The sequence below is a fragment of the Oncorhynchus kisutch genome, linkage group LG19 (genome assembly GCF_002021735.2).
Source record: "Oncorhynchus kisutch isolate 150728-3 linkage group LG19, Okis_V2, whole genome shotgun sequence".
Lineage (NCBI taxonomy): Eukaryota > Metazoa > Chordata > Actinopteri > Salmoniformes > Salmonidae > Oncorhynchus > Oncorhynchus kisutch.
Genome location: NC_034192.2, coordinates 58557282 through 58582550, shown reverse-complemented (window position 1 = coordinate 58582550; position 25269 = coordinate 58557282). Strand labels below are relative to the sequence as shown.

The window sequence follows — 25269 nt, the reverse complement described above, 5'->3', positions numbered from 1 at the left end:
TCTAACCTGCCTGAAACTAGATACTGGTCTTGGCACGTGGGCTCTAGCCAACAGCTCACAGACACAGTGTGGGTAGTCTACTAATCTAACCTGCCTGAAACTAGATACTGGTCTTGGCACGTGGGCTCTAGCCAACAGCTCACAGACACAGTGTGGGTAGTCTACTAATCTAACCTGCCTGAAACTAGATACTGGTCTTGGCACGTGGGCTCTAGCCAACAGCTCACAGACACAGTGTGGGTAGTCTACTAATCTAACCTGCCTGAAACTAGATACTGGTCTTGGCACGTGGGCTCTAGCCAACAGCTCACAGACACAGTGTGGGTAGTCTACTAATCTAACCTGCCTGAAACTAGATACTGGTCTTGGCACGTGGGCTCTAGCCAACAGCTCACAGACACAGTGTGGGTAGTCTACTAATCTAACCTGCCTGAAACTAGATACTGGTCTTGGCACGTGGGCTCTAGCCAACAGCTCACAGACACAGTGTGGGTAGTCTACTAATCTAACCTGCCTGAAACTAGATACTGGTCTTGGCACGTGGGCTCTAGCCAACAGCTCACAGACACAGTGTGGGTAGTCTACTAATCTAACCTGCCTGAAACTAGATACTGGTCTTGGCACGTGGGCTCTAGCCAACAGCTCACAGACACAGTGTGGGTAGTCTACTAATCTAACCTGCCTGAAACTAGATACTGGTCTTGGCACGTGGGCTCTAGCCAACAGCTCACAGACACAGTGTGGGTAGTCTACTAATCTAACCTGCCTGAAACTAGATACTGGTCTTGGCACGTGGGCTCTAGCAGACAGCTCACAGACACAGTGTGGGTAGTCTACTAATCTAACCTGCCTGAAACTAGATACTGGTCTTGGCACGTGGGCTCTAGCCAACAGCTCACAGACACAGTGTGGGTAGTCTACTAATCTAACCTGCCTGAAACTAGATACTGGTCTTGGCACGTGGGCTCTAGCCAACAGCTCACAGACACAGTGTGGGTAGTCTACTAATCTAACCTGCCTGAAACTAGATACTGGTCTTGGCACGTGGGCTCTAGCCAACAGCTCACAGACACAGTGTGGGTAGTCTACTAATCTAACCTGCCTGAAACTAGATACTGGTCTTGGCACGTGGGCTCTAGCCAACAGCTCACAGACACAGTGTGGGTAGTCTACTAATCTAACCTGTCTGAAACTAGATACTGGTCTTGGCACGTGGGCTCTAGCCAACAGCTCACAGACACAGTGTGGGTAGTCTACTAATCTAACCTGCCTGAAACTAGATACTGGTCTTGGCACGTGGGCTCTAGCCAACAGCTCACAGACACAGTGTGGGTAGTCTACTAATCTAACCTGCCTGAAACTAGATACTGGTCTTGGCACGTGGGCTCTAGCCAACAGCTCACAGACACAGTGTGGGTAGTCTACTAATCTAACCTGCCTGAAACTAGATACTGGTCTTGGCACGTGGGCTCTAGCCAACAGCTCACAGACACAGTGTGGGTAGTCTACTAATCTAACCTGCCTGAAACTAGATACTGGTCTTGGCACGTGGGCTCTAGCCAACAGCTCACAGACACAGTGTGGGTAGTCTACTAATCTAACCTGCCTGAAACTAGATACTGGTCTTGGCACGTGGGCTCTAGCCAACAGCTCACAGACACAGTGTGGGTAGTCTACTAATCTAACCTGCCTGAAACTAGATACTGGTCTTGGCACGTGGGCTCTAGCCAACAGCTCACAGACACAGTGTGGGTAGTCTACTAATCTAACCTGCCTGAAACTAGATACTGGTCTTGGCACGTGGGCTCTAGCCAACAGCTCACAGACACAGTGTGGGTAGTCTACTAATCTAACCTGCCTGAAACTAGATACTGGTCTTGGCACGTGGGCTCTAGCCAACAGCTCACAGACACAGTGTGGGTAGTCTACTAATCTAACCTGCCTGAAACTAGATACTGGTCTTGGCACGTGGGCTCTAGCCAACAGCTCACAGACACAGTGTGGGTAGTCTACTAATCTAACCTGCCTGAAACTAGATACTGGTCTTGGCACGTGGGCTCTAGCCAACAGCTCACAGACACAGTGTGGGTAGTCTACTAATCTAACCTGCCTGAAACTAGATACTGGTCTTGGCACGTGGGCTCTAGCCAACAGCTCACAGACACAGTGTGGGTAGTCTACTAATCTAACCTGCCTGAAACTAGATACTGGTCTTGGCACGTGGGCTCTAGCCAACAGCTCACAGACACAGTGTGGGTAGTCTACTAATCTAACCTGCCTGAAACTAGATACTGGTCTTGGCACGTGGGCTCTAGCCAACAGCTCACAGACACAGTGTGGGTAGTCTACTAATCTAACCTGCCTGAAACTAGATACTGGTCTTGGCACGTGGGCTCTAGCCAACAGCTCACAGACACAGTGTGGGTAGTCTACTAATCTAACCTGCCTGAAACTAGATACTGGTCTTGGCACATGGGCTCTAGCCAACAGCTCACAGACACAGTGTGGGTAGTCTACTAATCTAACCTGCCTGAAACTAGATACTGGTCTTGGCACGTGGGCTCTAGCCAACAGCTCACAGACACAGTGTGGGTAGTCTACTAATCTAACCTGCCTGAAACTAGATACTGGTCTTGGCACGTGGGCTCTAGCCAACAGCTCACAGACACAGTGTGGGTAGTCTACTAATCTAACCTGCCTGAAACTAGATACTGGTCTTGGCACGTGGGCTCTAGCCAACAGCTCACAGACACAGTGTGGGTAGTCTACTAATCTAACCTGCCTGAAACTAGATACTGGTCTTGGCACGTGGGCTCTAGCCAACAGCTCACAGACACAGTGTGGGTAGTCTACTAATCTAACCTGCCTGAAACTAGATACTGGTCTTGGCACGTGGGCTCTAGCCAACAGCTCACAGACACAGTGTGGGTAGTCTACTAATCTAACCTGCCTGAAACTAGATACTGGTCTTGGCACGTGGGCTCTAGCCAACAGCTCACAGACACAGTGTGGGTAGTCTACTAATCTAACCTGCCTGAAACTAGATACTGGTCTTGGCACGTGGGCTCTAGCCAACAGCTCACAGACACAGTGTGGGTAGTCTACTAATCTAACCTGCCTGAAACTAGATACTGGTCTTGGCACGTGGGCTCTAGCCAACAGCTCACAGACACAGTGTGGGTAGTCTACTAATCTAACCTGCCTGAAACTAGATACTGGTCTTGGCACGTGGGCTCTAGCCAACAGCTCACAGACACAGTGTGGGTAGTCTACTAATCTAACCTGCCTGAAACTAGATACTGGTCTTGGCACGTGGGCTCTAGCCAACAGCTCACAGACACAGTGTGGGTAGTCTACTAATCTAACCTGCCTGAAACTAGATACTGGTCTTGGCACGTGGGCTCTAGCCAACAGCTCACAGACACAGTGTGGGTAGTCTACTAATCTAACCTGCCTGAAACTAGATACTGGTCTTGGCACGTGGGCTCTAGCCAACAGCTCACAGACACAGTGTGGGTAGTCTACTAATCTAACCTGCCTGAAACTAGATACTGGTCTTGGCACGTGGGCTCTAGCCAACAGCTCACAGACACAGTGTGGGTAGTCTACTAATCTAACCTGCCTGAAACTAGATACTGGTCTTGGCACGTGGGCTCTAGCCAACAGCTCACAGACACAGTGTGGGTAGTCTACTAATCTAACCTGCCTGAAACTAGATACTGGTCTTGGCACGTGGGCTCTAGCCAACAGCTCACAGACACAGTGTGGGTAGTCTACTAATCTAAGCTGCCTGAAACTAGATACTGGTCTTGGCACGTGGGCTCTAGCCAACAGCTCACAGACACAGTGTGGGTAGTCTACTAATCTAACCTGCCTGAAACTAGATACTGGTCTTGGCACGTGGGCTCTAGCCAACAGCTCACAGACACAGTGTGGGTAGTCTACTAATCTAACCTGCCTGAAACTAGATACTGGTCTTGGCACGTGGGCTCTAGCCAACAGCTCACAGACACAGTGTGGGTAGTCTACTAATCTAACCTGCCTGAAACTAGATACTGGTCTTGGCACGTGGGCTCTAGCCAACAGCTCACAGACACAGTGTGGGTAGTCTACTAATCTAACCTGCCTGAAACTAGATACTGGTCTTGGCACGTGGGCTCTAGCCAACAGCTCACAGACACAGTGTGGGTAGTCTACTAATCTAACCTGCCTGAAACTAGATACTGGTCTTGGCACGTGGGCTCTAGCCAACAGCTCACAGACACAGTGTGGGTAGTCTACTAATCTAACCTGCCTGAAACTAGATACTGGTCTTGGCACGTGGGCTCTAGCCAACAGCTCACAGACACAGTGTGGGTAGTCTGCTAATCTAACCTGCCTGAAACTAGATACTGGTCTTGGCACGTGGGCTCTAGCCAACAGCTCACAGACACAGTGTGGGTAGTCTACTAATCTAACCTGCCTGAAACTAGATACTGGTCTTGGCACGTGGGCTCTAGCCAACAGCTCACAGACACAGTGTGGGTAGTCTACTAATCTAACCTGCCTGAAACTAGATACTGGTCTTGGCACGTGGGCTCTAGCCAACAGCTCACAGACACAGTGTGGGTAGTCTACTAATCTAACCTGCCTGAAACTAGATACTGGTCTTGGCACGTGGGCTCTAGCCAACAGCTCACAGACACAGTGTGGGTAGTCTACTAATCTAACCTGCCTGAAACTAGATACTGGTCTTGGCACGTGGGCTCTAGCCAACAGCTCACAGACACAGTGTGAGTAGTCTACTAATCGAACCTGCCTGAAACTAGATACTGGTCTTGGCACGTGGGCTCTAGCCAACAGCTCACAGACACAGTGTGGGTAGTCTACTAATCTAACCTGCCTGAAACTAGATACTGGTCTTGGCACGTGGGCTCTAGCCAACAGCTCACAGACACAGTGTGGGTAGTCTACTAATCTAACCTGCCTGAAACTAGATACTGGTCTTGGCACGTGGGCTCTAGCCAACAGCTCACAGACACAGTGTGGGTAGTCTACTAATCTAACCTGCCTGAAACTAGATACTGGTCTTGGCACGTGGGCTCTAGCCAACAGCTCACAGACACAGTGTGGGTAGTCTACTAATCTAACCTGCCTGAAACTAGATACTGGTCTTGGCACGTGGGCTCTAGCCAACAGCTCACAGACACAGTGTGGGTAGTCTACTAATCTAACCTGCCTGAAACTAGATACTGGTCTTGGCACGTGGGCTCTAGCCAACAGCTCACAGACACAGTGTGGGTAGTCTACTAATCTAACCTGCCTGAAACTAGATACTGGTCTTGGCACGTGGGCTCTAGCCAACAGCTCACAGACACAGTGTGGGTAGTCTACTAATCTAACCTGCCTGAAACTAGATACTGGTCTTGGCACGTGGGCTCTAGCCAACAGCTCACAGACACAGTGTGGGTAGTCTACTAATCTAACCTGCCTGAAACTAGATACTGGTCTTGGCACGTGGGCTCTAGCCAACAGCTCACAGACACAGTGTGGGTAGTCTACTAATCTAACCTGCCTGAAACTAGATCACCTACATACTGGTCTTTTTTATTTAACCAGGCAAGTCAGTTAAGAACAAATTCTTATTTTCAATGACGGCCTGGGAACAGTGGTTAACTGCCTGTTCAGGGGCAGAACGACAGATTTGTACCATGTCAGCTCGGGGGTTTGAACTCGTTGAACTAGTCCAACGCTCTAACCACTAGGCTACGCTGCCGCACCGTCTCACAGACACAGTGCGGGTTGGCTACTAATCTAACCTGCCTGAAACTAGATACTGGTCTTGACGAGACAGCCTGCTCTCATAGACTAGATGTAACATAGTTAATGTAAATCAGTGAGACCCAAATTAGTATGATATGTTAAGTTTTGTATGGTTACATAAGACAGAAGGTTACTTAAGGCAAAAACGAATATGACACAAACATCTAGCAACCCAAAGGTTAAGTGTTTGAATCTCGTCACGGACAACTTTAGCTTTTTTAGCTACTTTGCAACTACTTAGCATGTTAGCTAACCATTCCCCTATCCCTTTTACCTAACTCCAAACCCTAACCCAGCTAACGTGAGCCACCTAGCTAATGTTAGCATTAGCCACCTAGCCACCTAGCTAACGTTAGCCACAACGAATTGGAATTCGTACCATATGATACGTTTTGCAAAGTTGTAACAGATGTTATTATCTTACTATTTCCTTGTTTTTTTATGAAGCAAATTGTTCTTACCTTTTAACTCTGTATTGTTGGAAAGAGCTCGTAAGTAAAGCATTTCACAGAAACATCTACACCCGTTGTATTTGGCACGTGACAATAAAATGTTTATTTGATTGTAATTCGTAACATATCATACTAAATGGATGATGGACAACCAGAAATGAATACATACCATAGGAAACGTAACATACCATACTAATTGGGGTGTACAGGATTGACATTTACTATGTTGGACGAGAAGAACTGCACTGTTCAACCGATCCAGTAAATGTGGAGGAGGAGTTAAGATGGGGTGTGGCCCATAGAGATGGAAAGAGGCCTCATTGTATCTGTGCAATTATGGCGTCTGTGACAGCCTCAAAGGCACTATCTCCATTTTGAAGTAGTACATTTTCTTCTTCACGATTGGTTGATCTCTCCTGATGACCCGGTTGGACATGACTCCAACAGTGTCAACCAACAGGGATCAGACAATGGGGTCGGAAGTCCCACCCAGTTGACTACGTTAAAATGGTGCAGTATTTCCTGGTGATGGCGCTGCACATGGTAATACAGCCTTTTGGCCACTAGAGGCCTCTATCGTCTATGTAGCCTCCAAAAGCGGAAGTGGGTTCACAGGGTCTTTCCATTTCTCCTGAAAACCGAAACATCCGGTTGTTGCTGGTAGGCTACCTTCATGATGAGATTATTATGGATAAAAGCTAGATCATTTTTATTTGTCAAAAGGCAGCCAAGCATCAGGTCTTATTCTGGTGACATGATGATTGATGCTTGACTGCCTTTTGACAAATAACAATTATTTATTGGAAAGCAGTATCAAGCTCATCATCATCCAATTTCACCACCCTGTGAAGTTCATCACAATTGATTTCATTTCTTGTCTAATAAACAACATGTTTTCCCGAGTCGTAGTGGGAGGACCACACCACATATCATCGCTTGACTCCAGTACTTCCATATGATGGTTATTATATCAATATTTGTGCATGTGGCGTTTCCACTGACATTTCTCACATAATCACAGCGTATTTTGTTTTGTAGACATTAGTAGTTTGCCGACAGATTGGCTGTATCCATCTGGCCTTTCGTCACATTTCTTTTATCTGACTTGAACTTTACTCGTATGAAAAGGTTGGATGGAAACCTGGTTAACATGGGTAAATCAGTTATCCATTGGATGTAAGAAAGGGAACTTGGAGTTTGGAGTTGAGTGTGTGGATGAAATTCTAGCCATGAATGGCATTTCATCACCCACATCATCATCACCACCACCACAGTCCTCCTCTTCTTACTCGCCTCATCATTGTCATTTAACTGACATAAATAAGTTCAAAGAGTTTCCAAGAAAATGCATTAAATGTCAGAGGTTTGAGCCTGAAATATTGCAGTATTTCTTTATTGCCCTGTTATAATACGTAGTTAAAAGATGGTAATAGCAGATGTCTCTATTTTCCGATTAAATGTGTGAAATGTGCCTTCTACCACTAGAGGGAGGACATGATACATGATAGAGAGAGAGAGACAGCCGACTCCGACAACAGAGCCAATATCATGACACTTCAAATCATTAGCCTGCTGATAGGCCTACTTCTTTCTGCCAGCATCAATTTCTATTGTACAGATACAATCTTCATTATAGCTTCACAGTAGTACACATTTTATATTCAGTTAAATACTCACCAATCACATTGTCACAGGCCGTATATGGTCAGGCCTACTTCAAAATATTACATACGAAAAATAACTATTACCCTTTTGATAAACTAAGAACGATAATGTAGGTGACTTGTATGTATTTTACAGTTTGGCGATATAGCCCGCTGTGTGGTGATGGTTTGGTTACGTGCTGACTACGTACCTTTCCAGTTTTGATTGTTTACAAACACATATAATGATTTAGTGGTGAAATCTCCGCCACCTACCAGTCAAGGGTTAAGGAATGAGACGTGTAAACCGATACGAGTGTCTGGCAAGTGCAGTTGCAAAACGTGTTCAGTTTGGACGTGGGAATGTTTGTTAGCATACTTGCCTTTAGAAGAGTGTTTCCGACAAAAGAGGTAGGCTATGTATTGATATTGTGGACAAATATGTGGTTTGAATTTAAAACATTGCATTGAAACGCGTGTCTGTAAATCGACAAGGAGATGTGTCAATTGTGTGGCTTTCCACTGCGTCAGCCGAGGCGCTAGAGACAGTTCCAGCGCGTAACCAATTTTTTTGCCATTTATTTTCATACGTTTATTGAAATCTACCGTATACTGTCTGTAATTTTAACAAGCACGCTACGTCATTCATTACAGCGAGTATGTTGGTGTTTTTCGATTGAGTAGACAGGTATGTCGCTTGGTATTGCACTTCCGGTTACCTGAACAAGTCGGCCTAACCGCAGGTGACATGACACTTGTGCGCGAGCTGCACAGCTCAAGAGAAGAAGAAACCATATTCGAGGCGATGTTTACAAATGGAAAGTATTATCACTAGGCTGTATTTAATGTAATAACAATACATTACGTAGTATAGAATTGTATACATGGGAGATTTTTTTAAAGGAAATCTTTATATAACTTCTGATTTCTTTATCCTTCTTTCCAGAATGCTGTAATCAGTCTGATGAATGAGAACACATAGCCACACCGAAGCAGAACCCTGCACCCATTCTAAGATGGAGGAGCTGGCTGTGTTGGACTTATTGACGTGCCAGCTGTGTTTAGAGCGGCTGGATGTTTCAGCCAAGGTCCTGCCTTGCCAGGATACCCCCTGGAAGCCCAGCCTGCATCAACAGGAGAACTCCAGGCCCGGGGCCAAGATTGCGCTCCACTGCCCAGAGTGTCATACCCTGGTCCAGGCCAGGTCGGTGGAGGAGCTGCCCCCTAACCTCCTGGTTCGGCTCTTGAAGGGGCTCAACCAGGGGTCCATGGAGCCAGGTCAGGACAGGAACAAACCGTCTGCCCGATATATGGTAACCTCTGCCAGGGGCAGGGAGGCCCAGCAGCAGCATCAGAAACAACAACAACAGAACCCACAGTCTGATCAGCAGCACAGAGAGAGGCAGCATGGAAGGAATGAGGTGAGTAGCTGGGTGTTATTATGGATCCACTCTCCTTTGAAGTTATGATGTGAAACTCACTCAATGACTAGTGCAGAATGACAGCACCAACTGGTATTCTGTCACTAAACTTTACATTTGGACTGATCTTCAACTAAATGTGTTTTGGTAAAATGTGTTAAGTGTGCAAAGAGTTGTTTGGTTTGTTTAACTTAAATCACTGGTTTTTGTTTGACATACATTTTAAAGTGGAAAATACTGCTGATATAGTGCTCCTACAGGGATTTGATCCATGCTGGTATACAGTAGTGCTCCTACAGGGGTTTGATCCATGCTGGTATACAGTAGTGCTCCTACAGTGATTTGATCCATGCTGGTATACAGTAGTGCTCCTACAGTGATTTGATCCATGCTGGTATACAGTAGTGCTCCTACAGTGATTTGATCCATGCTGGTATAGTGCTCCTACAGTGATTTGATCCATGCTGGTATACAGTAGTGCTCCTACAGGGATTTGATCCATGCTGGTATACAGTAGTGCTCCTACAGGGATTTGATCCATGCTGGTATACAGTAGTGCTCCTACAGTGATTTGATCCATGCTGGTATACAGTAGTGCTCCTACAGGGATTTGATCCATGCTGGTATACAGTAGTGCTCCTACAGTGATTTGATCCATGCTGGTATAGTGCTCCTACAGTGATTCGATCCATGCTGGTATAGTGCTCCTACAGGGGTTTGACCCATGCTGGTATAGTGCTCCTACAGGGATTTGATCCATGCTGGTATACAGTAGTGCTCCTACAGGGATTTTATCCATGCTGGTATAGTGCTCATACAGTGGTTTGATCCATGCTGGTATACAGTAGTGCTCCTACAGTGATTTGATCCATGCTGGTATAGTGCTCCTACGGTGATTTGATCCCATTCATGGCTAGAATTTCATCCACACACTCAACTCCAAACTCCAAGTTCCCTTTCTTACATCCAATGGATAACTGATTTACCCATGTTAACCAGGTTTCCATCCAACCTTTTCATACGAGTAAAGTTCAAGTCAGATAAAAGAAATGTGACGAAAGGCCAGATGGATACAGCCAATCTGTCGGCAAACTACTAATGTCTACAAAACAAAATACGCTGTGATTATGTGAGAAATGTCAGTGGAAACGCCACATGCAGAAATGTTGATATAATAACCATCATATGGAAGTACTGGAGTCAAGCGATGATATGTGGTGTGGTCCTCCCACTACGACTCGGGAAAACATGTTGTTTATTAGACAAGAAATGAAATCAATTGTGATGAACTTCACAGGGTGGTGAAATTGGATGGTGATGAGCTTGATACTGCTTTCCAATAAATAATTGTTATTTGTCAAAAGGCAGTCAAGCATCAATCATCATGTCACCAGAATAAGACCTGATGCTTGGCTGCCTTTTGACAAATAAAAATGATCTAGCTTTTATCCATAATAATCTCATCATGAAGGTAGCCTACTGGCAACAACCGGATGTTTCGGTTTTCAGGAGAAATGGAAAGACCCTGTGAACCCACTTCCGCTTTTGGAGGCTACATAGACGATAGAGGCCTCTAGTGGCCAAAAGGCCGTATTACCATGGGCAGCACCAGGAAATACTGCACCATTTTAACGTAGTCAACTGGGTGGGACTTCCGACCCCATTGTCTGATCCCTGTTGGTTGACACTGTTGGAGTCATGTCCAACCGGGTCATCAGGAGAGATCAACCAATCGTGAAGAAGAAAATGTACTACTTCAAAATGGAGATAGTGCCTTTGAGGCTGTCACAGACGCCATAATTGCACAGATACAATGAGGCCTCTTTCCATCTCTATGGGCCACACCCCATCTTAACTCCTCCTCCACATTTACTGGATCGGTTGAACAGTGCAGTTCTTCTCGTCCAACATAGTAAATGTCAATCCTGTACACCCCATTTAGTATGATATGTTACGAATTACAATCAAATAAACATTTTATTGTCACGTGCCAAATACAACGGGTGTAGATGTTTCTGTGAAATGCTTTACTTACGAGCTCTTTCCAACAATACAGAGTTAAAAGGTAAGAACAATTTGCTTCATAAAAAAACAAGGAAATAGTAAGATAATAACATGGCTATATACAGGGAGTACCAGTACCGAGTCAATGTGCAGGGGTACGAGGTAATAACATGGCTATATACAGGGAGTACCAGTACCGAGTCAATGTGCAGGGGTACGAGGTAATAACATGGCTATATACAGGGAGTACCAGTACCGAGTCAATGTGCAGGGGTACGAGGTAATAACATGGCTATATACAGGGAGTACCAGTACAATGTGCAGGGGTACGAGGTAATAACATGGCTATATACAGGGAGTACCAGTACAATGTGCAGGGGTACGAGGTAATAACATGGCTATATACAGGGAGTACCAGTACAATGTGCAGGGGTACGAGGTAATAACATGGCTATATACAGGGAGTACCAGTACCGAGGCAATGTGCAGGGGTACGAGGTAATAACATGGCTATATACAGGGAGTACCAGTACCGAGTCAATGTGCAGGGGTACGAGGTAATAACATGGCTATATACAGGGAGTACCAGTACCGAGTCAATGTGCAGGGGTACGAGGTAATAACATGGCTATATACAGGGAGTACCAGTACAATGTGCAGGGGTACGAGGTAATAACATGGCTATATACAGGGAGTACCAGTACCGAGTCAATGTGCAGGGGTACGAGGTAATAACATGGCTATATACAGGGAGTACCAGTACCGAGTCAATGTGCAGGGGTACGAGGTAATAACATGGCTATATACAGGGAGTACCAGTACCGAGTCAATGTGCAGGGGTACGAGGTAATAACATGGCTATATACAGGGAGTACCAGTACAATGTGCAGGGGTACGAGGTAATAACATGGCTATATACAGGGAGTACCAGTACAATGTGCAGGGGTACGAGGTAATAACATGGCTATATACAGGGAGTACCAGTACCGAGTCAATGTGCAGGGGTACGAGGTAATAACATGGCTATATACAGGGAGTACCAGTACCGAGTCAATGTGCAGGGGTACGAGGTAATAACATGGCTATATACAGGGAGTACCAGTACAATGTGCAGGGGTACGAGGTAATAACATGGCTATATACAGGGAGTACCAGTACAATGTGCAGGGGTACGAGGTAATAACATGGCTATATACAGGGAGTACCAGTACAATGTGCAGGGGTACGAGGTAATAACATGGCTATATACAGGGAGTACCAGTACAATGTGCAGGGGTACGAGGTAATAACATGGCTATATACAGGGAGTACCAGTACAATGTGCAGGAGTACGAGGTAATAACATGGCTATATACAGGGAGTACCAGTACAATGTGCAGGGGTACGAGGTAATAACATGGCTATATACAGGGAGTACCAGTACAATGTGCAGGGGTACGAGGTAATAACATGGCTATATACAGGGAGTACCAGTACAATGTGCAGGGGTACGAGGTAATAACATGGCTATATACAGGGAGTACCAGTACCGAGTGAATGTGCAGGGGTACGAGGTAATAACATGGCTATATACAGGGAGTACCAGTACAATGTGCAGGGGTACGAGGTAATAACATGGCTATATACAGGGAGTACCAGTACCGAGTGAATGTGCAGGGGTACGAGGTAATAACATGGCTATACAGGGAGTACCAGTACCGAGTGAATGTGCAGGGGTACGAGGTAATAACATGGCTATATACAGGGAGTACCAGTACCAAGTCAATGTGCAGGGGTACGAGGTAATAACATGGCTATATACAGGGAGTACCAGTACCAAGTCAATGTGCAGGGGTACGAGGTAATAACATGGCTATATACAGGGAGTACCAGTACCGAGTGAATGTGCAGGGGTACGAGGTAATAACATGGCTATATACAGGGAGTACCAGTACCGAGTGAATGTGCAGGGGTACGAGGTAATAACATGGCTATATACAGGGAGTACCAGTACCGAGTGAATGTGCAGGGGTACGAGGTAATAACATGGCTATATACAGGGAGTACCAGTACCGACTGAATGTGCAGGGGTACGAGGTAATAACATGGCTATATACAAGGAGTACCAGTACCGAGTCAATGTGCAGGGGTACGAGGTAATAACATGGCTATATACAAGGAGTACCAGTACCGAGTCAATGTGCAGGGGTACGAGGTAATAACATGGCTATATATAGGGAGTATCAGTACCATGTCAATGTGCAGGGGTACAAGGTAATAACATGGCTATATACAGGGAGTACCAGTACCATGTCAATGTGCAGGGGTACGAGGTAATAACATGGCTATATACAGGGAGTACCAGTACCGAGTGAATGTGCAGGGGTACGAGGTAATAACATGGCTATATACAGGGAGTACCAGTACCAAGTCAATGTGCAGGGGTACAAGGTAGTTGAGGTATATTTGAGGTAATATGTACATGTAGGTAGGGGTTAAAAGTGACTAGGCAATCAGGATAGGTAATAAACAGAGTAGCAGCAGCAGATGTGAAGAGTGTTAAAGTGTGTGAAAATATGTGTGTGTGTGTGGCATCAATATGCTCGTGTGTGTTTTGTGTGTATTGGAGTGTCAGTGTAGTATGTGAGTGTGTGTGTGTGTGTGTAAAGTCCAGTGAGTGTGCATAGAGCCAGTGCAAGAGACTCAGTGCAATTTTTTTATTTGATTCATACAATCAGTTACAACTTTGCAAAACGTATCATATGGTACGAATTCGTTGTGGCTAACGGTAGCTAGGTGGATAATGCTAATATTAGCTAGGTGGCTAATTGCCTTTAAATTGTTTAACTTGGGTCAAACGTTTTGGGTGGCCTTCCACAAGCTTCCCACAGTAAGTTGGGTGAATTTTGGCCCATTCCTCCTGACAGAGCTGGAGTAACTGAGTCAGGTTTGTAGGCCTCCTTGCTAGCACATGCTTTTTCAGTTCTGCCCACACATTTTCTATAGGATTCAGGTCAGTGCTTTGTGATGGCCACTCCAATACCTTGACTTTGTTGTCCTTAAGCCATTTTTCCACAACTTTGGAAGTATGCTTGGGGTCATTGTCCATTTGGAAGACCCATTTGTGACCAAGCTTTAACTTCCTGACTGATGTCTTGAGATGTTGCTTCAATATATCCACATCATTTTCCTGCCTCATGCTGCCATCTATTTTGTGAAGTGCACCAGTCCCTCCTGCAACAAAGCACCCCTACAACATGATGCTGCCACCCCCATGCTTCATGGTGGGATGGTGTTCTCTGGCTTGCAAGCGTCCCTTTTTTCCCCCCAAACATAACAATGGTCATTATGGCCAAACAGTTATATTTTTGGTTCATCAGCCCAGAGGACATTTCTCCAAAAAGTTGGACTTATTTCTTTATTGCCTTGTTATAATACAGTGATTTGATCCATACTGGTATACAGTAGTGCTCCTCCATTGATTTGATCCATGCTGATATTGTGCTCCTACAGTTATTGTAGTGAGGCTCTTATCTGAGCAGTTCAATAGAAATAACAGTCAAGCTAAGTTTACTGACCGGTATCATAACTGTTGAAAGGCTTCTTCTTGTTACGGGTTTCTTCCATCGAAGGAGAGTCGGACCAAAATGCAGCGTGGTAATTTTCATACATGTTTAATAATGATGAAAAACGAACAATACTGGATCACTGCAAGGACTGTCTCACCTTCCACAAGGTGCGTCTGCCTGTCTCTCTTTAACTGTATATACTACTACAGGGCTTGAATTACTTTGATGTATTGGAGACCCACAGGCTGTTACCCCTGGAGACCCACAGGCTGTTACTCCTGGAGACCCACAGGCTGTTACCCCTGGAGACCCACAGGCTGTTACTCCTGGAGACCCACAGGCTGTTACCCCTGGAGACCCACAGGCTGTTACTCCTGGAGACCCACAGGCTGTTACCCCTGGAGACCCACAGGCTGTTACCCCTGGAGACCCACAGGCTGTTACTCCTGGAGACCCACAGGCTGTTACTCCTGGAGACCCACAGGCTGTTACTCCTGGAGACCCACAGGCTGTTACCCCTGGAGACCCACAGGCTGTTACTCCTGGAGACCCACAGGCTGTTACTCCTGGAGACCCACAGGCTGTTACTCCTGGAGACCCACAGGCTGTTACTCCTGGAGACCCACAGGCTGTTACTCCAGCCAAGTTGATGTTGTTCTCCAGGTCTCCTCAAATAAAAAATATACTGTATTTTATACCATCTATTGCATCTTGCCTATGCCACTCGGTCATTGCTCATCCATAGATTTATATGTACAGTTGAAGTCAGAAGTTTACATACACTTAGGTTGGAGTCATTAAAACTTGTTTTTCAACCACTCCACAAATTTCTTAACAAACTATAGTTTTGGCAAGTCGGTTAGGACATCTAATTTGTTCATGACACAGGTAATAGTTTACATACAAATTATTTCACGTATAATTCACTGTAAAACAGTTAGAGGTCGACTGATTAATCAGAATGGCCGATTTAATTAGGGCCGATTTCAAGTTTTTATAACAATCGGAAATCAGTATTTTTGGACACCGATTTTGCTAGCAAAACACACGAAAGTGCTGTTTGAATGAATGCTTATGAGCCTGCTGGTGCCTACCATCGCTCAGTCAGACTGCTCTACCAAATCATAGACTTAATTATAACATAATAACACACAGAAATACGAGCCTTAGGTCATTAATATGGTAGAATCTGGAAACTATCGTCTCGAAAACAAAACGTTTATTCTTTCAGTGAATGATGGCATCCCTAAGTCTAAATATTCCTGCTACATTGCACAACCTTCAATGTTATGTAATAATTACGTAAAATTCTGGCAAATTAGTTTGCAACGAGCCAGGCGGCCCAAACTGTTGCATATACCCTGACTCTGCGTGCAATGAACGCAAGAGAAGTGACACAATTTCACCTGGTTAATATTGCCTGCTAACCTGGATTTCTTTTAGCTAAATATGCAGGTTTAAGAATATATACTTCTGTGTATTGATTGAAAGGCATAGATGTTTATGGTTAGGTACAGTCTTGCAACGATTGTGCTTTTTTCGCAAATGCACTTTTGTTAAATCATCCCCCGTTTGGTGAAGTTGGCTGTCTTTGTTAGTAAGAAATAGTCTTCACACCGTTCGCAACGAGCCAGGCGGCCCAAACTGCTGCGTATACCCTGACTCTGTTGCAAGAGAAGTGACACCATTTTTCCTAGTTAAAAGAAGTTCATGTTAGCAGGCAATATTAACTAAATATGCAGGTTTAAAAATATATACTTGTGTATTGATTTTAAGAAAGGCATTGATGTTTATGCTTAGGTACACGTTGGAGCAACGACAGTCCTTTTTCGCGAATGCCACCGCATCGATTATATGCAACACAGGACACGCTAGATAAACTAGTAATATCATCAACCATGTGTAGTTAACTAGTGATTATGATTGATTGTTTTTTATAAGATAAGTTTAATGCTAGCAACTTACCTTGGCTTCTTACTGCTTTCGCGTAACCGGCAGGCTCCTCATGGAGTGCAATGTAATCAGGTGGTTAGAGTGTTGGACTAGTTAACCGTAAGGTTGCAATATTGAATCCCCAAGCTGACGAGGTGATCGGCCATTCCGATTAATCGGTCGACCTCTAATCCCAACCGTGAAGCACGGGGGTGGCAGCATCATGTTATAGGAGTGCTTTGCAGCATTAGGGACTGGTGCACTTCACAAAATGCATGGCACCACGAGGCAGGAAAATTATGTGGATATATTGAAGCAACATCTCAAGACATCAGTCAGGAAGTTAAAGACCCACAAATGGGTCTTCCAAATGGACAATGACCCCAAGCATACTTCCAAAGTTGTTGCAAAATGGCTTAAGGACAACAAAGTCAAGGTATTGGAGTGGCCATCACAATGCCCTGACCTCAATCCCATAGAAGCTGTGTGGGTGGAACTGAAAAAGCGTGTGCGAGCAAGGAGGCCTACAAATCTGACTCAGTTACTCCAGCTCTGTCAGGAGGAATGGGCCAAAATTCACCCTACTTATTGTGGGAAGCTTGTGGAAGGCTACCCGAAACATTTGACCCAAGTTAAACATTGTAAAGGCAATGCTACCAAATACTAATTGAGTGTATGTCAACTTCTGACCCACTGGGAATGTGATGAAAGAAATAAAAGCTGAAATAAATCATTCTCGCGACTATTATTCTGACATTTAAATGTATTTGGCTAAGGTGTATGTAACCTTCCGACTTCAACTGTAGATATTCTTATTCCATCCCTTTACTTAGATTTGTGTGTATTAGGTAGTTGTTGTGGAATTGTTAGATTACTTGATAGATATTGCTGCACTGTCGATACTAGAAGCACAAGCATTTCACTACCCTCGCAATAACATCTGCTAACCAACGGACTTGCCTAGTTAAATAAAGGTTAAATAAAATTGTAAGTATTTGGATTGATGATAAAACTGCCTTTTAAAACACACGTTGAAAAACTAAGGAATTAAGTTCGGGTTCCTCTATAGAAATAAATCCTGCCTTACTTTTGAAAACAGGAGGAAGATTGTTCAAGCATCGTAGTACTTAGTGACTATAGTGATTTAATCTACATGGATGCAATAGCCTCTGGTTTAAAACATTTAGATTCAGTCTATCACTCAACCTTGTGTTTTTTCACTGGAGACAATTTTTGCACACATCATTGCCATTTATATAGTTCTGTTGGTTGGGAGTCTCTGACTACCAGAAGGGCCCAACATTGGCTGTCAGTTTGAGGCGTAACTCTGGTCTGGAAGGGTCAGTTTGAGGTATAACTCTGGTCTGGAAGGGTCAGTTTGAGGCGTAACTCTCTGGTCTGGAAGGGTCAGTTTGAGGTGTAACTCTCTGGTCTGGAAGGGTCAGTTTGAGGCGTAACTCTGGTCTGGAAGGGGCAGTTGCGGATTTTGAGGAGAAATGTTGTAAAGGAGAACTGCACTTGTTTTGATTGATGTGAATCAATTTGTTGTAATGTGTAATTGTACATTTATAGTGTCCCAGGGTACCCTTGTAAATGAGACCCTGTTCTCCAGGGGTTGCCCCTGGTTAAATAAAGCTAAAAAAGAAATATAGGACTTCACCTTCTTGTTAAATGGAACTAATCATCCAGACAGTGATTCATTTAGTCAGATGTGTTCGTACTGGCCATGCACACCCTGTGGGTCGCCACATTGAGAGGCCTGTCCTGACAGAGTAGTTTCTAGCATGTGAATACATTACTTTCTTTCTCAGAGATTGTGTCGTTCTTATTCAAATTAGGTTTGGGGGGTTTCTTTGATTTGATCAGTTGATTATTAGTTAACAGATCATTGTGTATAAACCCACCGTACCTCTCCTTCTCTCTCTCTCTCTCCTCTCCTTCTCTCTCTCTCTCTCTCTCTCTCTCTCTCTCTCTCTCTCTCTCTCTCTCTCTCTCCTTCTTTCTCTCTCTCTCTCTCTCCTTCTTTCTCTCTCCTCTCTCTCGCCTTCTTTCTCTCTCCTCTCTCTCTCCTCTCTCTCTCTCTCCTTCTCTCTCCTCTCTCTCTCCTCTCTCTCTCCTTCTTTCTCTCTCCTCTCTCTCTCTCTCCTTCTCTCTCTCTCTCTCTCTCTCTCTCTCTCTCTCTCTCTCTCTCTCTCTCTCTCTCTCCTCTCTCTCTCTCTCTCTCTCCTTCTCTCTCTCTCTCTCTCTCCTTCTCTCTCTCTCTCTCCTCTCTCTCCTCTCTCTCCTTCTCTCTCTCTCTCTCTCTCTCTCCTTCTCTCTCTCTCTCTCCTCTTCTCTCTCTCTCTCTCTCCTTCTCTCTCTCTCTCTCTCTCTCTCTCTCTCTCTCTATCTCTCATTCTCTCTGCTGAGGCAGTACTTTGATTCATACCTAAATGTCAGACCTCCTGCCTTCTGAACTGCAGTGTACTGAGGAGAATAGCTCTAATCCTACTCTCTCTGGCCCAAATCCCTATAAAGTGCACTACTTTTGCCCAGAGCCCTTTTCTATTTTCCTCATTTCCTATCTGCCACTCTTCTTTGTATTTTTACCCTTCCACTCTTCTTTCTTCTCCTCTCTGTGACCTTCCACTCTTCTGTCTTCTCCTCTCTGTCCTTCCACTCTTATATATCCTCTCCTCTTACACCTTCCACTGTTTTCTCTTCTCTGACCTTCCACTCTTCTGTCTCTCCTCTCTGACCTTCCACTCTTTCCTCTTCTCCTCTCTGACCTTCCACTCTTCTGTCTTCTCCTCCCTGACCTTCTCCTCTCTGACCTTCCACTCTTCTGTCTTCTCCTCTCTGACCTTCCACTCTTCTGTCTTCTCCTCTCTGACCTTCCACTCTTCTTTTCACTTTTAGCTTTTCATATTTATCCCTCTGTTTTCCTGTTATGTTCTCTCCTCTCTGTCTCTCTGAGCCTGCGTCCTCTCCTCTACACCCCGTGTCAGGCAGTGAAGCGTAAGGACACAGTAATGCTTTCTGTGCTTGGATGGCATAACAGCACTGTAGGGAGTGAGAGCATTAGCACTGTCTGTCTGTCTGTCTGTCTGTCTGTCTGCCTTCCTTCCTTCCTTCCTTCCTTCCTTCCTTCCTTCCTTCCTTCCTTCCTTCCTTCCTTCCTTCCTTCCTTCCTTCCTTCCTCTCTGCCTCTCTGCCTCTCTGCCTCTCTTCCTCTCTTCCTCTCTTCCTCTCTTCCTCTCTTCCTCTCTTCCTTCCTTCCTTCCTTCCTTCCTTCCTTCCTGCCCGTCTGCTTTGCCTGTTTAGCAGCCTCGCTCTGCTCCACTCTGCCTCCTGCTCCTCTTAACACCAGTCACGACTGACTGCCTATCTCAACTGGTGCTTTTCTGCCTGCCTGCCTGCGTAGAGCCTAGAGCCTAGCCAACAAGTGCAGGATGAGAGCTGGGTACAGGGCTCTTTAAAACAGCTGCGTCACAGATCAGAGAAGACCACAGTGGAATGAGAGTACAGGCCTCTTTAAAACAGCTGCGTCACAGATCAGAGAAGACCACATTGAGGATCCATGGGATGTCAGGTAAAGAGGCTGAGAGAGGGAGAAGGGAGGAAGAACATTTTCCTCTCTGTTTGTGATCAACACTTTTATTTTCACTGGGAGATTAGGAGTGAGTGGGTTCTCTATTTATGCTCGGTCTCTCTCTCTCTCTCTCTCTCTCTCTCTCTCTCTCTCTCTCTCTCTCTGTCTCTCTCCTCTGTTCTCTCAGTCTGATCCTCTAATGTGTGTCTTCTCTCCCAGCCATTCACAGAGGCAGCAGCCAAGCTTCTGGAGGGAAAAGACCTGGAAGGGGAGTGACTCCTCGGCTGAATCTCGCCCAGGGATCGGTAGTGAGAGTGGATTAAGCAACAGCGGGACTGGTGACTCAACAAACCCCGACCGGGCAACCTGCTTCGGGGCGACCCAGAGCCCCACGAAGACCTCCAATATTTCTGCTCTCAACCCCCCCACCACCACCCAGGGGAAACAGCAACAAGCTAACAGCAGCACCCTGTACCAGTCCAACCAGACACAACCTTCGAATATCAATGGTCTGTACCAGTCAACCCAGGCACAACAACCTGCTAATATCAACAGTGGGTACCAGCCGACCCAGACCCAGGGGCGGGGGCAGCCACCCAGCGTCAGTGCCCTCAACAGCCTGAACCATCAGGTTCAACAGAGCCAGCTGTCCCAACCCTCCGCCCCCCCTCCCAACCACAGCTCTTCTCACCGCTCAGGTGTGACCTCACAGCGCGTGAAGCGAAACTCAGTGAGAACTGGCAGACACCTGTCACAACAGGTGAGTCCTCAGGTGTGTTTGTGTTCAGGGCAGCGTAGAGGATTTGGATAAAGCTTCAAGCCATTTACTCTGTGGCTCAGTGTCTTGGTGTTGACTTTGTGCTTCATACATCTGGTTCTTTTTGTTGTATTCTTCCTCCTTGGAATTCCCCCATTAACTGTCTCTCTATTGCTGTTGTCTCAAGATCTCTGTGGAATGCCAGGGTTAGAGAGAGAACTAGTCCTTTAACACAGGCTGTTTTCACAATAACTAGTCCTTTAATACAGGCTGTTTTCACAATAACTAGTTAATTTAACACAGGCTGTTTTCACAATAACTAGTCCTTTAACACAGGCTGTTTTCACAATAACTAGTCCTTTAACACAGGCTGTTTTCACCATAACTAGTCCTTTAATACAGGCTGTTTACACAATAACTAGTCCTTTAATACAGGCTGTTTTCACCATAACTAGTCCTTTAATACAGGCTGTTTTCACAATAACTAGTCCTTTAATACAGGCTGTTTTCACCATAACTAGTCCTTTAACACAGGCTGTTTACACAATAACTAGTCCTTTAACACAGGCTGTTTTCACAATAACTAGTCCTTTAATACAGGCTGTTTTCACCATAACTAGTTCTTTAATACAGGCTGTTTTCACAATAACTAGTCCTTTAACACAGGCTGTTTTCACAATAACTAGTCCTTTAATACAGGCTGTTTTCACAATAACTAGTCCTTTAATACAGGCTGTTTTCACCATAACTAGTCCTTTAACACAGGCTGTTTTCACAATAACTAGTCCTTTAACACAGGCTGTTTTCACCATAACTAGTCCTTTAACACAGGCTGTTTTCACCATAACTAGTCCTTTAATACAGGCTGTTTTCACAATAACTAGTCCTTTAACACAGGCTGTTTTCACCATAACTAGTCCTTTAACACAGGCTGTTTTCACCATAACTAGTTCTTTAATACAGGCTGTTTTCACCATAACTAGTCCTTTAACACAGGCTGTTTCACCATAACTAGTCCTTTAACAAAGGCTGTTTTCACCATAACTAGTCCTTTAACACAGGCTGTTTTAAAAAGGATAATTGAGTCAGAGGAGAGCCAAGGTCTGCATCCCAAATGGCACCCTTAGGGGATGGAACCATTATGACCATGTGCACCCTACACCTTAGGGGATGGAACCATTATGACCATGTGCACCCTACACCTTAGGGGATGGAACCATTATGACCATGTGCACCCTACACCTTAGGGGATGGAACCATTATGACCATGTGCACCCTACACCTTAAGGGATGGAACCATTATGACCATGTGCACCCTACACCTTAGGGGATGGAACCATTATGACTATGTGCACCCTACACCTTAGGGGATGGAACCATTATGACCATGTGCACCCTACACCATAGGGGATGGAACCATTATGAGCATGTGCACCCTACACCTTAGGGGATGGAACCATTATGACCATGTGCACCCTACACCTTAGGGGATGGAACCATTATGACTATGTGCACCCTACACCTTAGGGGATGGAACCATTATGACCATGTGCACCCTACACCTTAGGGGATGGAGCCATTATGACCATGTGCACCCTACACCTTAGGGGATAGAACCATTATGACCATGTGCACCCTACACCTTAGGGGATGGAACCATTATGACCATGTGCACCCTACACCTTAGGGGATGGAGCCATTATGACCATGTGCACCCTACACCTTAGGGGATGGAACCATTATGACCATGTGCACCCTACACCTTAGGGGATTGAACCATTATGACCATGTGCACCCTACACCTTAGGGGATGGAACCATTATGACCATGTGCACCCTACACCTTAGGGGATGGAACCATTATGACTATGTGCACCCTACACCTTAGAGGATGGAACCATTATGACCATGTGCACCCTACACCTTAGGGGTTGGAACCATTATGACCATGTGCACCCTACACCTTAGGGGATGGAACCATTATGACCATGTGCACCCTACACCTTAGGGGATGGAGCCATTATGACCATGTGCACCCTACACCTTAGGGGATGGAGCCATTATGACCATGTGCACCCTACACCTTAGGGGATGGGAACCATTATGACCATGTGCTTTAGGAATGAACCAGAGGGAGGGGAAGCATTATTACAGGTGGAGGTAGTGAAGGATAGAGGTTGTGAAGGAGAGGTGGGTGGAGGTAGTGAAGGGGAGGTGGGTGGAGGTAGTGAAGGGGAGGTGGGTGGAGGTAGTGAAGGGGAGGTGGGTGGAGGTAGTGAAGGGGAGGTGGGTGGGTGGAGGTAGTGAAGGATAGGTGGGTGGAGGTAGTGAAGGATAGGTGGGTGGAGGTAGTGAAGGATAGGTGGGTGGAGGGTAGTGAAGGATAGGTGGGTGGAGGTAGTGAAGGATAGGGGTGGAGGTAGTGAAGGAGTGGTGGAGGTAGTGAAGGAGAGGTGGGTGGAGGTAGTGAAGGAGAGGTGGGTGGAGGTAGTGAAGGAGAGGTGGGTGGAGGTAGTGAAGGGATAGGTGGGTGGAGGTAGTGAAGGATAGGTGGGTGGAGGTAGTTGAAGGAGAGGTGGGTGGAGGGTAGTGAAGGAGAGGTGGGCGGAGGTAGTGAAGGAGAGGTGGCCGGAGGTTGTGAAGGAGAGGTGGGTGGAGGTAGTGAAGGAGAGGTGGGTGGAGGTAGTGAAGGAGAGGTGGGTGGAGGTAAGTGAAGGAGAGGTGGTGGAGGTAGTGAAGGGGGGTGGGTGGAGGTAGTGAAGGATAGGTGGGTGGAGTGGTGAAGGGGAGATGGGGTCTATAGGAAACAGTAAGACCAGGCTTCCCTGAAGCTGATGAGTAGCCGTCTGAAAGGACATAGCCTGGCCTGCTGTGGTCTAGCCTGGCCTGCTGTGGTCTAGCCTGGCCTGCTGTGGTCTAGCATGCTCCTGCTGTGGTCTAGCCTGTCCTGCTGTGTTCTAGCCTGGTCTGCTGTGGTCTAGCCTGGCCTGCTGTGGTCTAGCCTGGCCTGCTGTGGTCTAGCCTGGCCTGCTGTTGTCTAGCCTGGCCTGCTGTGGTCTAGCTTGGCCTGCTGTGGTCTAGCATGCTCCTGCTGTGGTCTAGCATGCTCCTGCTGTGGTCTAGCATGCTCCTGCTGTGGTCTAGCATGCTCCTGCTGTGGTCTAGCATGCTCCTGCTGTGGTCTAGCATGCTCCTGCTGTGGTCTAGCATGCTCCTGCTGTGGTCTAGCCTGGCCTGCTGTGGTCTAGCCTGGCCTGCTGTGGTCTAGCCTGGCCTGCTGTGGTCTAGCATGCTCCTGCTGTGGTCTAGCATGCTCCTGCTGTGGTCTAGCCTGCTCATGCTATGGTCTAGCATGCTCCTGCTGTGGTCTAGCCTGGCCTGCTGTGGTTTAGCCTGGCCTGCTGTGGTCTAGCCTGGCCTGCTGTGGTCTAGCCTGGCCTAGGAGATAGAATACACCTGCATCCAAAATGGGACCCAATTCCATATATAGACCAGGGCTCTGGTCAAAAGCGGTGCACTATGTAGGTTGTAATTTGGTATGGAGCCACAGACAGGAAGGGTGCTCAATAAGGTGTATCTGAGACGAGATGAAGGGGACAACAACCTTGAACTTACTTAATGTACCTTAAACATCATCTGGACTGCTGATGCAGTGTTAGCTATGCACCTAGGCTGACTCAGGTGCAGTACCTACCGTGTGTTATGTTGTGCCTGGTCCCAGATAAAGAAATGAATCCTCTACCTTTTAACCCTGAGTGATACTGTACAACTACACTATGCTCGTGCTATGTCAGTCTTACCAACACAAAAACACCTGATTTCATTTCAAACCTCAGGGCTCTACATGGACCTTTTTGTCTTCTAAGTTAAAACACGGAGGCACACACAAAGGGATTTAGGAGCACAATGAAAACATATTTTTAGGTGGTATTAAAGCTAGAATCCTTCATTCTTCTGTGTACACTGGTACTCCTTAATAACAATTCCAGGTCTCACAGCTAAATATTTGTACGTGAGTAGAATGGTCCCACCGCAGAGCCTTGTAACCTACTTCTCACTGACTGTTGCCAGGTGACCTACCCCTTTAAGATAATTAGGTTGATTAAATAGAAATGTCATTGTTCTACCCTGCAATTATCC

General features: G+C 46.0%; 1 protein-coding gene across 1 annotated transcript in view; it reads left to right on the top strand.

The window, feature by feature from the left end:
* Positions 1–8166: 8166 nt before the first annotated feature.
* Positions 8167–25269, top strand: part of LOC109881226 (E3 ubiquitin-protein ligase SH3RF3-like) — a 32962-nt gene continuing 15859 nt past the window's right edge. Inside the window, exons 1-3 of the mRNA XM_031797355.1 lie at positions 8167–8308; positions 8844–9318; positions 20593–21133. Of these exons, the coding sequence (XP_031653215.1) occupies positions 9305–9318; positions 20593–21133 (555 nt within the window). The 5' untranslated portion in view covers positions 8167–8308; positions 8844–9304. The remainder of the gene's footprint in view (positions 8309–8843; positions 9319–20592; positions 21134–25269) is intronic.